The sequence below is a fragment of the Ornithorhynchus anatinus genome, chromosome 10 (assembly GCF_004115215.2).
Source record: "Ornithorhynchus anatinus isolate Pmale09 chromosome 10, mOrnAna1.pri.v4, whole genome shotgun sequence".
Lineage (NCBI taxonomy): Eukaryota > Metazoa > Chordata > Mammalia > Monotremata > Ornithorhynchidae > Ornithorhynchus > Ornithorhynchus anatinus.
Genome location: NC_041737.1, coordinates 57175377 through 57186099, shown reverse-complemented (window position 1 = coordinate 57186099; position 10723 = coordinate 57175377). Strand labels below are relative to the sequence as shown.

The 10723-nt window shown below is 64.5% G+C and overlaps 1 protein-coding gene across 1 annotated transcript; it reads left to right on the top strand.

Moving 5' to 3' along the window:
- The first annotated feature begins 703 nt into the window (after nt 1-703).
- SP7 (Sp7 transcription factor) lies at nt 704-9437 on the top strand. Its single transcript, XM_029072932.1, has 3 exons — nt 704-724; nt 7626-8867; nt 9423-9437. The coding sequence occupies exons 1-3, from the start codon at nt 704-706 to the stop codon at nt 9435-9437; spliced, it is 1278 nt and encodes a 425-aa protein (XP_028928765.1).
- The last annotated feature ends 1286 nt before the right edge of the window (nt 9438-10723 follow it).

Genomic DNA, 10723 nt, shown 5'->3' with positions numbered 1-10723 from the left:
GCCCCCCCCCTCCCGCCCCCCGCCCCCACCCCCTGGATCTCTAATTAGTGGTTTGGGGTTTTATTCCTTTTCCCTCTCAGCAGCGGCGGCAGCAGTAGAGGCTGGAGCAGCACCAGAACCGGAGCGGTGTCCGATTCCCCCCCAAGACCCTCGGGCCCGACCCCCGACCTCCGACCCCCGACCCCGGCGGCGTCCAGGTGTGCAGAAGCGGAAGCCCCCCCTCCCCTCCGGAGAAAGGTAGGCCCCTCCGTCCCCTCTCCGCAGCCCCTCCTGTCGCCCTCCACCCCGGACTCCCCAGGCCGGGACCCGGAGGGCCCATCGCCCCCTCCCACCTGGTCCCCTGAGACCCCCCCCGCCCCCCAAACACACACACTCTCTCCAACCCCCTCCCCCCGACCCGGTTCCTCTTTGGGGAGAATTGAAGCCGAAATTGGGCAGGCTGACTCGCCCCATCCCCATTGGATCCCAGTCTGTACAAGGACTGGAAGGGTGTAATTAGAGGGAGGATCTTGAAGGCAGAGAGAGCAGCACCCTCTGACTCTCTCCCCCCCCCCCCCCCCAATTCCTTCTAACTTTAGACTCCGTCTCTCCCCAATCTTCTCTCCCTCCCTCGCGCTCTCCCCGGCTGGGTCTGTCTCTCTCTGTCTCTGTCCCCCCCCCCCATCTCTCCCCACTCCCCGGACCAGGGCGCCCCAGCCCCGGGATGGCGTCTTCCCTGCTAGAGGTAACTGCCCCCTCGTCCCTCCTTCTCCCCCACCTCCACCCCCATCCCCAGTCAGGGGCCGGGGCAGTGGGGAGGGGAGAGGCTGCCCGTTCCACCCTGACCCTTGCTGGGAGGGGGAGAGGGGAGAGATGGGAAGGTCAGGAAAGGGGGAGGTGGGGGGCAAAGGGGCAGAGAGGGACGGGCCTGGAGAGAGAGTGGGGGGTGTGGAGGAAGGGTCGGGGGGCAAAGGGCCAGGAAAGGGGAGACGGTGGCCATGGGGGCAAGGGTGGGGATGGGGGCGTCAAGGAGAGAGGGGTCAGAGGGCATGGGGTGATGGGCCCGGGAGACGAGGGTCAGGAGAGCAGGCAGGGAGAGAAGGGGGTTCTGAGGGATGGGGGAGAGGGCTCAGAGGGGCAGGGGAAGGGAGGGAGGGAGAGGGGTCAGTGGGGCAAGGAGTTGGGGAAGCGATGGGGAGGCAGTGGGGAAGTCGGAGAGGCTGGGCCTGCCGCCCCGCTCCCGGGACTTCAGCTCCTGTGGCATCTGGGTCTCGTTTGCGTGTGTGGGGAGAGAGAGAGGGGCTGAGTGGGGAGGGGGCGGGAGCCCGCTGGTGGGTAGGAGAGATCAGAGGGTTGAAAAGAGTCGGGGCCGGGAAGGGCCGGGCTGGGTGGGCCGGGGGCTCGGAAGGGCCGGGCCGGGGGCTCCCGCGGAGACGGGCTGGGGTTGGGGGAGCGGTGCGTGTATGTGTGTGGCGGGGGTGGACAAGGGGACGGGACGGTGAAGCTTCATCTGCGGCCTGCCCACCCGCCTGTCCGCCCAGCGTGCAAATATTTAGCTTTCGGGCAAAGACAAACTTACCCGGGGCTATTTTGGGAGTGGGTGGCCGGGCCCGGCTGGCCACTTCCCGCCCCTCCTCTCTCTGGCCAGCAGGACCCCAGAGTCCCTGGCTCCCAAATCGGGGTGAGACAGAGAGACAGAGAGAAGGTCAGTGGTCCAGTGATAACCGGGGGAGGGCCCGGAGGGACCCCAACCTCACTTTGACTCTTCTCATCTGCCTCTGCTCCGCCTCTCCCCAACCCCACGTCTCGCCCGGGTCGGGTGGGTGGGTTCGGAGGTGAAGCCCACCATTCCCTGCCCCCCGCCCCCCCGCCCCCCCGACCAGGGACAGGCTTGGGACCAGAGGCCGCAGCCTGGAAGATTTCTATTTGCGTCCGGGCGCCTCTCCGGGTGTGATTGTGACAGGGTGAGGCTTGTGTGCCCGTCAGCGTGTTTGTCTGGGAGCGCGGTCTGAGCCGGACAACCTCTGCGTGTGCGCGTGTGTGTATCCGTGTCAGAGTGTGCGGCTGGGAGGGTGGGTCCGGGTGCGAGGTGTGCGCGCTTCAAGGAGGCTGGGGAGGCGTCATGGGGGTCTGTGTGCCGTAGGGGTGTAGATGGAAATATTTGGGGGTCCAAGGGTGAATCCGCGTGTGTGTGTGAGAGTATCGGAGCGTGAGTCTAGGAATCTGTGAGCCCATGTGTATATGGCGTGTGTCAGTGTGTGTACGTGCATTAGGATGTGTGCGGCCGGGGGACCTGGGCCTTTCCCTCTGGCTCCTCTCTGGCCCTGGCAGAGAGACCGTGGTGGGTCAGGGGTCCAGGGTCTCTCTCCTTCCCCCAGTGGGGCCGGTGGGCCAAGGGCTAGAGTCCCAGGGGTGGGGGGTTGCAGATTCATTCATTCAATAGTATTTATTGAGCGCTTACTATGTGCAGAGCGCTGTACTAAACGCTTGGAATGTACAATACTGCTGCTGCTGCTGCGGGTGCCTGCGTGGGAGGGGAGGAGGGGCTGGGTGACTGACGGGGCACAGGGGACCCGTGCCAGGGCCACAACGACGTGGCGGCCCCCGTAATGACCTCTGGGAGGGTCTCCCGACGCTCCGGGGCCCGGCGGGGGGGAGGGGGCGGTGACTGGGGAATGAGACCAGGCTCTTCCGCTCCCACCCCCTTCTGCTCATGGGTCGCGGTGGGCGTCTGGAGCAGAGCCCACCCTCCTGAGATGTACCCATGTGGGAGACGAGGGGTGGAGACAGAGCCAGGGGAGTGGGGTTGTGGGCGGGAATGCGTTTACTGTTGCATCCAAGCGCTCAGTACAGGGCTCTGAGCACGGTAAGCGCTCAACAAATACGACCGATTGACTAAGACGGGGGGTGGGAGGGGAGAGCTGCTGTTTCCCCCTTTCAGTTCCCCCTAACTCTGGTGTCCAGCGGGAGCTTGGAGGGGGAGAGGGTCAAAGGCCTGGGAGCTCCCTCCGGCTTGGGGCCTGCGGATTGTCCCTTGGGGGTCCTCAGGGGGGTGATTGGACAGGAACGGGGGAGGGAGCCAGAGCCGGGGCCGGGGTAGGGCCCACCAGAAACCACCCCGGGGGTCCGGAAGCCTGGATCTCTCTTCCCACGCTGCCCCATGGCTACAGCCCGGGGCATCCGAAGGACCTGAGTTCTGATCCCGGCTCCGCCGCTGGTCCGCTGGCTGACCTTGGGCAAGTCACGTCACTTCTCTGGGCCTCAGTTTCCTCATCTGTAAAACGGGGATTGAGACTGTGAGCCCCATAGGGGGCGGGGACCTCATTCAATAGTATTTATTGAGTGCTTACTATGTGCAGAGCACTGTACTAAGCGCTTGGAATGGACAATTTGGGAACACATAGAGACCATCCCTGCCCAGTGACGGGCTTACGGTCTAATCGGGGGAGACAGACGGACAAAAACAAGACAACATAATCACGATAAATAGAATCAAGGGACTTGTGTCCAATCTGATGACCTTGTATCTACCCCAGCGCTTAGAACAGTGCTCAACGCGTAGTATGCGTTTAACGAATACCGTCATCATCATCGTTCCCTCCCCCGGCCCCCACTCCCCAGGAGTGAAGCCCTGAAGGACTCCGGGGGAGCGATGGGGCGGGCTGGTCTCTGGGATGTCAGCAAGGGGATCTGGAGGCTGAGGTGGTGCTGTCCAGGGGGAGGAGAGGGAGAGGGGTGAGGGAGAGTCAGGCCGAGGAGGTGGGGGGCTGCGGGAGGGGCCGGGCACCCGCCCCCCGGCCTCTGGGCCTGTCTTTGGGACACCCAGGAATCCCTCTCTCCCAGTCCCTGACTCTAGAAGATCTAGGAGTCTCCCCCAAACCAAGTACCCAGAATCTCCCTCCTCCTCTGGTGCCTGCCCACCGGGAACCCAAGCATCCCTCTCTCCCCCAGTCCCTGACCCCAGAGGACCTAGGAGACCCTTCCCCACTTCCACGCCTGCCCTCGGGGGGACCCAAGAATCCCTCTCTCCCCAGTCCTTGACCCCAGAGGACCCAGGAGACCCTTCCCCACTTCCATGCCTGCCCACGGGGAACCCAAGAATCTCTCTTTCCCCCAGTCCCTGACCCCAGAGGACCCAGGAGACCCTTTCTCACTTCCATGCCTGCCTACGGGCGACTCAAGAATCCCTCTCCCCCAGTCCCTGACCCCAGAGGACCCAGGAGCCCCCTCCCCACTTCCATGCTTGCCCACGGGCGACCCAAAAATCCCTTTCTCCCCCCAGAAGACCCAAGAGCCCCCTCCCCACCTCCGCGCAGATTGTCGGAGGGCCCAGGCTTCCCCCCCTAGACCCCAGGCCCCCCCTAGACCCCATCGGGCTGTGGGGATCGTGGGGGGGGGGGGGTCCCGGCCCCAGGCCCCAGGCCGCAGGACTGCAGACCCCAGCGGGCGGGAGGAGTCCTGGAGGTGGGGGGCTGGCCTTCCCCTGGCCCCCCCGGCCCCAGGCCTGGCTGGGTGGGGTCCCCGGGGGTTTGGCTGCGGCCCCTGCGGCCACGGAGCGAGGGCCGGGCGGGACGGGCGGTGGCGTCGGCGTTTTTTAAAGATAAACCAACCGCAGGAAAGCCAGAGGAGCCGGGAAGGGCCGGGGGGCGGCCGGGGAGAGGGAGAGAGGGGGGGACGGGGAGAAGGGGGGTTGGGGCAGACGAGGCCAGCTCTCCTCCTCCTCCTTCCTCCCGGGTTTCCTCCTCTCTCTCCTCCTTTTCCTTCCCTGCCTCTCTTATTCCCTTTTCTCTTCCCATGATTTCCGTCTCTTTCTCTCTCCGGCCTTCGCTCCCCATCTCCCTTCTCTTTGACTCTCAGCATCTCTGACTCTCTTTCCCATTTCAATCTGTTTCTGAGTGACTCTCTGGTCCAGGGCCTCTCTCCCTGTATGTCTCTGGTCCAGGCCCCGTCTCTCTCCCCGTGTGTCTCTGGTTCAGCGCTTGTCTCTCTCCCCCTGTTTGACTCTGGTTCCGTACCTGTCTCTTTCCCTCTGTGTGACTCTGCTTCTCTCTCTGCTTCTGGTTTAGGGTCCGTCCGTTCCCCCCATTGCCCCGATTCTCCGGTCTCCATCTCTCGTGGCTTAGTGGAAAGAGCCCGGGCTTGGGAGTCGGAGGTCGTGGGTTCTAATCCCGGCTCCGCCGCTCGTCCGCTGCGTGACCTTGGGCAAGTCAGTTAACTTCTCTGGGCCTCAGTTACCTCGCCTGCAAAAATGGGGATTCAAAAATGTGAGCCCCACGAGGGACAATCTGATTACCCTGTATCTGCCCCAGCGCTTAGAACAGTGCTCAGCACATAGTAAGCGCTTAACAAATACCATAATTATTATTATTATCTCTCTCAGTGCCCTTGAGCCCCCCCAACCCCTTCTTCTACTGCAGGCCCCACGGTGGGCCGGAGGGAGAGGGAGCAGAGGTTCCAGGTTTACTCTAGAATGTGGTTGGAGAGAATTGGAGGCCGGAGGCCGGAGGGAGCCGGAGGCCGGGTGTCGGGGGAGGCCTGGGGGGAGGCCGGGAGGCGGCGGGCGCCTTCGGGGCCTGTAATTTGTGCCTCCCCCAGGGTCAGCCCGACCTCAGACGGCGGCAGTAATTGGAGGTGGCGGGACGAACTTTAAACAGAGGGGGAAGGGAACAGAAGCGGATGGGCGGGGTGGTGGTGGTGGTGGGATGGCGGGGGGTGAGCAAGGGGGACAGACGGTGACTCATTACCTGGGGGGGGACCCAGGAATCCGGGTCCCAGCACCCCCTCCGGACCCGAGCGGGTCCCCGGGGCCTCTGTGCCGGGCTCCCAGAGGTCAGCAGGTTCTGACCCTGCTTCCTGACGGAGCCCCCCAATCCATCAATCAATTGCATTATTTATTGAGCGCTTACTATGTGCAGAGCACTGTCCTAAGCGCTTGGGAGAGGACAATGCAACAGAATTATTCATTCAATAGTATTTATTGAGCGCTTACTATGTGCAGAGCACTGGACTAAGCGCCTGGAATGGACAATTCGGCAATCAGCTGACCCCCGCCCCTAACGAGCTGACGGTCTAGCGGGGGAGGCGGACATTAATAGGAATAAATGATTTATCGTCTATAATTTAAAGATACGTCCATCGTCACCCAGTCGATGGTATTTATTGAGCGCTTGCTGTGTGCAGAGCACTGTACTGAGCACTTGGAAGAGTTCAACACAACAGAGTTGGGGGGCAGGTTCCCTGCCCACAGTGGGTTCACAGTCTGGAAGGGGAGACAGACGGTAATAGGAATAAATAATTTAAGATCTATAATTTAAAGATATGTCCATAATTGCTCCATCAATGGTATTTATGGAGCGCTTATGATGTGCAGAGCACTGTATTAAGCGCTGGGGAGAGGACACTACACCAGAATTAGCAGACCTATTCCCTGCCCCTAACGAGCTGACGGTCTAGAGGGGGAGGCAGACATTAATAGGAATAAATCATTAATCATCTATAACGATTTAAAGATCTGTCTGTAAGTGTTGTGGGGTCGGGGAGAAGATCAAATGTTCAAAGGCCACAGATCCAAGGACCCAGCGGGAAAAGGGGCGGCCACGGCCGCCCCCCACCACCCCCCGGCCCTGCTGCCCACCCGGTGACGCCCCCAGCCCCGGGAAGACCCTGGCCGGGTGACCCCGACGCCTACCCCGCTGCATGCTCGGGGTGGGGTGATCGAGGGGGAGAGGGTTGGGGGTCCCCCACTGCCCAGGGATTCCCCTCTCGGCCTCAGCCGGGACCCCGGAAGACCCCCTGGGAACGTGTGAATGAGTATGTGTTGGGGGGGAGCTCCGAGGACTCTCAACCCCAATTAGGGAGGGGGGGGTCTTCTTCCCCTCAGTGCCTCCTCAACCCCCACCTCTCCTCTCCGCCAGACCCGACTCCCCGCCACCCACTGGGAAGTGTGGGAGTCAGAAGGCCATGGGTTCTAATCCCGGCTCCACCGCTTGCCTGCCGTGCGACCTCGGTCAAGACACTTCACTGCTCCGTGCCTCGGTTCCCTCATCGGTAAAATGGGGATGGAGACTGTGAGCCCCACGTGGGACTGTGACTGTGTCTGACACGATTTGCTTGTGTCCACCCCAGCGCTTAATATGTGCTTAACAAATATCACGATTATTACTACCATGGGGGGGCGGTTTTTCAGCCACTCTCCCCCCCCCCCAATCTTTCTCTTCCTGCCTGTGTCCTGTACTGAGCACCTATATCCCCCATATAGTTCAGTGCTCTGCAAAGCAAAAAAAACTGGGGTATTTGTTAAGCGCGTATACTATGTGCCAAGGCACGGTAGTAAGCGCTGGGGTAGATATTGGCAAGGCGGGTTGGATTCAGTCCCCGTCCCACATGGGGCTCACGGTCTTAATCCCCATTCTGCAGGTGAGGGAACTGAGGCCGAGAGAAGTGAAGCGATTCGCCCAAGGTCACACGGCAGGCCAGGGGCAGAGCCGGGATTAGAAACAAGGACTTTCTGAGTCCCGGGCCCGGGCGCAAACCACTACGCCGGGCCGCTTGTCCCCGGAGTCAGCGCTCCATGAATATGATCGATTGATTGACCCCACCTCCTCCTCTCTCTCCCCTCCACCCCCCCACCCGGCCCCCCTCCCCAGGACGAAGCCCACTATGGCTCCCGGCCTCTGGCCATGTTGACGGCGGCCTGCGGCAACTTCGGCAGCTCCAGCCCCCTCCGGGACTCGGCCACGCCGACCAAGCCGGGCCCCAAGAAGGCCTACCCGCCGGGCGGCGAGCTCGCCCCGCCGCGGGCCATGGGCGACCCCTACCCCGGCCCCTTCGCGGGCGCCAACGGGCTCCTGTCGCCCCCCGGCAGCCCCCCGGCCCCCGCGGCCGGCTACGGCGGGGACTACGGCCCCTTCGCCCACTCGTTCGCCGGGCCCGCGGGGCCCCAGGACGGCGGGCTGCTGGTGCCCAAGGCCCACGGCTCCCCCGACGGGCTCCCGGGCGTCTACACCTCCCTGGACATGGCGGCCCACCCCTACGGCTCCTGGTACAAGGCGGGCATCCACGCGGGGCTCTCCCCGGGCCCGGCCGGCGCCCCTCCGGCCTCCTGGTGGGACGTGCACGCCGGAGGCGGCTGGCTGGGCCCGGGCCAGGCCCAGGCCCAGGGCGACGGGCTGCAGGGGACCCCGGCCCAGCCCGCCCTCAACCCCCAGCTGCCGGCCTACGGGCCCGCTGACTTCGCCCCGCTCAACCCGGGCCCCTACCCGGGGCTGGGGTCCCCGCCCCCGCCCCCGCCGCCTCCTCCGCTGGGGGGTAGTCAGCACGTCCTGACCCAGGACATGTACAAACCCAAGGCGGTGGGCAACGGGGGCACGCTGGAGGGCGCGGGGCTGAAGTCGGCCCGGGGAGGCGGCGGAGGAGCGGGAGGAGGAGGAGGAGGAGGAGGAGGAGGTGGGGGCTACGGGGCGGGCGGGGGCGCGTCCGGCCGGTCCACCTGCGACTGCCCCAACTGCCAGGAGCTGGAGCGGCTGGGGGCGGGGGCGGCGGGCCTGCGCAAGAAGCCCATCCACAGCTGCCACATCCCGGGCTGCGGGAAGGTCTACGGCAAGGCCTCGCACCTGAAGGCCCACCTCCGCTGGCACACGGGCGAACGCCCCTTCGTCTGCAACTGGCTGTTCTGCGGCAAGCGCTTCACCCGCTCCGACGAGCTGGAGCGCCACGTGCGGACCCACACGAGGGAGAAGAAGTTCACCTGCCTCCTCTGCTCCAAGCGCTTCACCCGCAGCGACCACCTCAGCAAGCACCAGCGCACGCACGCCGAGACCCCCGCCCCAGCCCCCGCAGAGCCCGCGGAGCCCGCACAGCCCCGCGGGGCCGGGGACCGAGACGCCCCCGCGGGCCCCGCCACCCCGGGCCCGGCCCCGCCGCCCGCCTCGCCCCCCAGGCCCGGGGAGGACCGGGAGGCCAGTCCCGAGCAGAGCAGCCTGCTGGAGATCTGAGACCCCCCCACCCCTTCCTCTCTGGATCCCCCACCTCCCGGGTCCGGACCCCGGCCTCTCCCCCTAGGACTCCCCTCCCCAACCCTCCTCCTCCCCGGACCCCGGTCCCTTCCCCTTGTCCCCCCCGGATAATGAGGCCTGCCCCAGCTCCCGCCCCCTCCTCGACCTATGGGTCCCCCCCTCTGACCCCGGCTCATCCTCCCCCACCCCTGGACCCCCTCCCGGTCCCTTTCCTTCGTCCCTTCCAGATAATTGGCTCTGCACCAGCTCCCACCCCCTTAGCCCCCCCCCACTCCTCCTCGACCCTCAGGTGACCTCCCACTGACCCCAGATCACCCTCCCCCGCCCCCAGACCCTCCCCTCACTCGGGTCCCCCCCAACCAGATAATGGGCTCTGCACCAGCTCCCACCCCTTTAGCCCTCCCCCCCCTACTCTTCCTTGACCCTCAGGTGTCTCCCCACTGACCCCGGCTCATCCTCCCCATCCCTCCTCTCTCTCCCTCGGACCCCCAGCTAATGCCCCCCCCCCACCCCAGCTCCCTCCTCCTCCTCGGCCCCTCACCTCTGACCCCATTCCCTGCCCCTCCCTTCCCCCACCCTCAACCCCCGGGTCTCCCCCTGCACCATCTCCTGCGTTCTTCCTTCCTAAAACTATAATTTATTGCGGAGCTGGGGAGAGGGGGATCAGAGAGGGTGCCCCGGAGGGGGGGGGGCGAGGGGGAGGATCCTCGGAAGTGTTTAACCACCCCCTTCACTCCCCCCGCCGGGCTTCAGGCCCATCTGCCCCCCCCCCCCCCGGGGGTCGGGAGAACCCGTGAAATTTATTCTATTTATATAAATTATGATGGTGTGTCAGGGGCGGGGAGGTCTGGGGGCAAGGATGGCTGGAACCCCCGGCTGGTGCCTCTCCCCCACAAAAGCCCTGGGGGGGGGTCCTCCCCGTTAGTGGGGAGGGGTCCCTCGGACTGCAGTCACCCCCTGACCACCCCCTCCGCACACCGGGACCGCCAGGGCCAGGTGGCCCCTCTTGGGCCGCACAAGGCCCAGGTGGAACAGTTTGGGGGGGAGGGTGGCGGCTCTTTCCGAAAAGAAGAAAGAGGGGGTGACCCGGGCAGGAGCCCCAGAACTGCCGGGGGAGTGGGGGGTCCGAAGCCGGAGCCCCGAGGAGGGGACTCTCCATGCCTCAAACGTGACTTTCCACGCCGTTCCGTGCCTTGGGAGCCTCCCGTTTGACTTTGGATGGACTCCCCCGTCGCCCCCGGCCCCCTCCGGCCTCCACATTGACCCCCTCCCTCACCCCGGGTTCAGGTCTCCACCGTGGGGGGAGGAGGGGAGATCTCCTTTCCCTGCCCCCCCTTGGGCAGGGTCGTAGCCTGGAGGAGTCATTTTTGTTTAGGGTTGGTTTTTTTTTAATTTAATAAATCAAAGTCTAATTTGAGATCGCGTCCCTTTGGGAGGAGGGGTCGGGGGACCCCTTTTTACGGACGTTTGAACACGACCCTGCCCCCCAACTCCAAATCAAATCAATCGCAGCTCCCCCTGACGCGGGGGGGAGACGCACATTGGCCCAGAGACACGCCGGAGAGAGTCTCTCCACTCTCACAGTGTGATCTCGTGCCACTCGTCCGCCTTATGACCTTGGGGCGGTCACTTCACTTCTCTGGGCCTCAGTGACCTCATCTGGAAAATGGGGATGGGGACCGTGAGCCCCACGGGGGACGGGGACTGCGCCCAACCCGATCGGCTTCGAT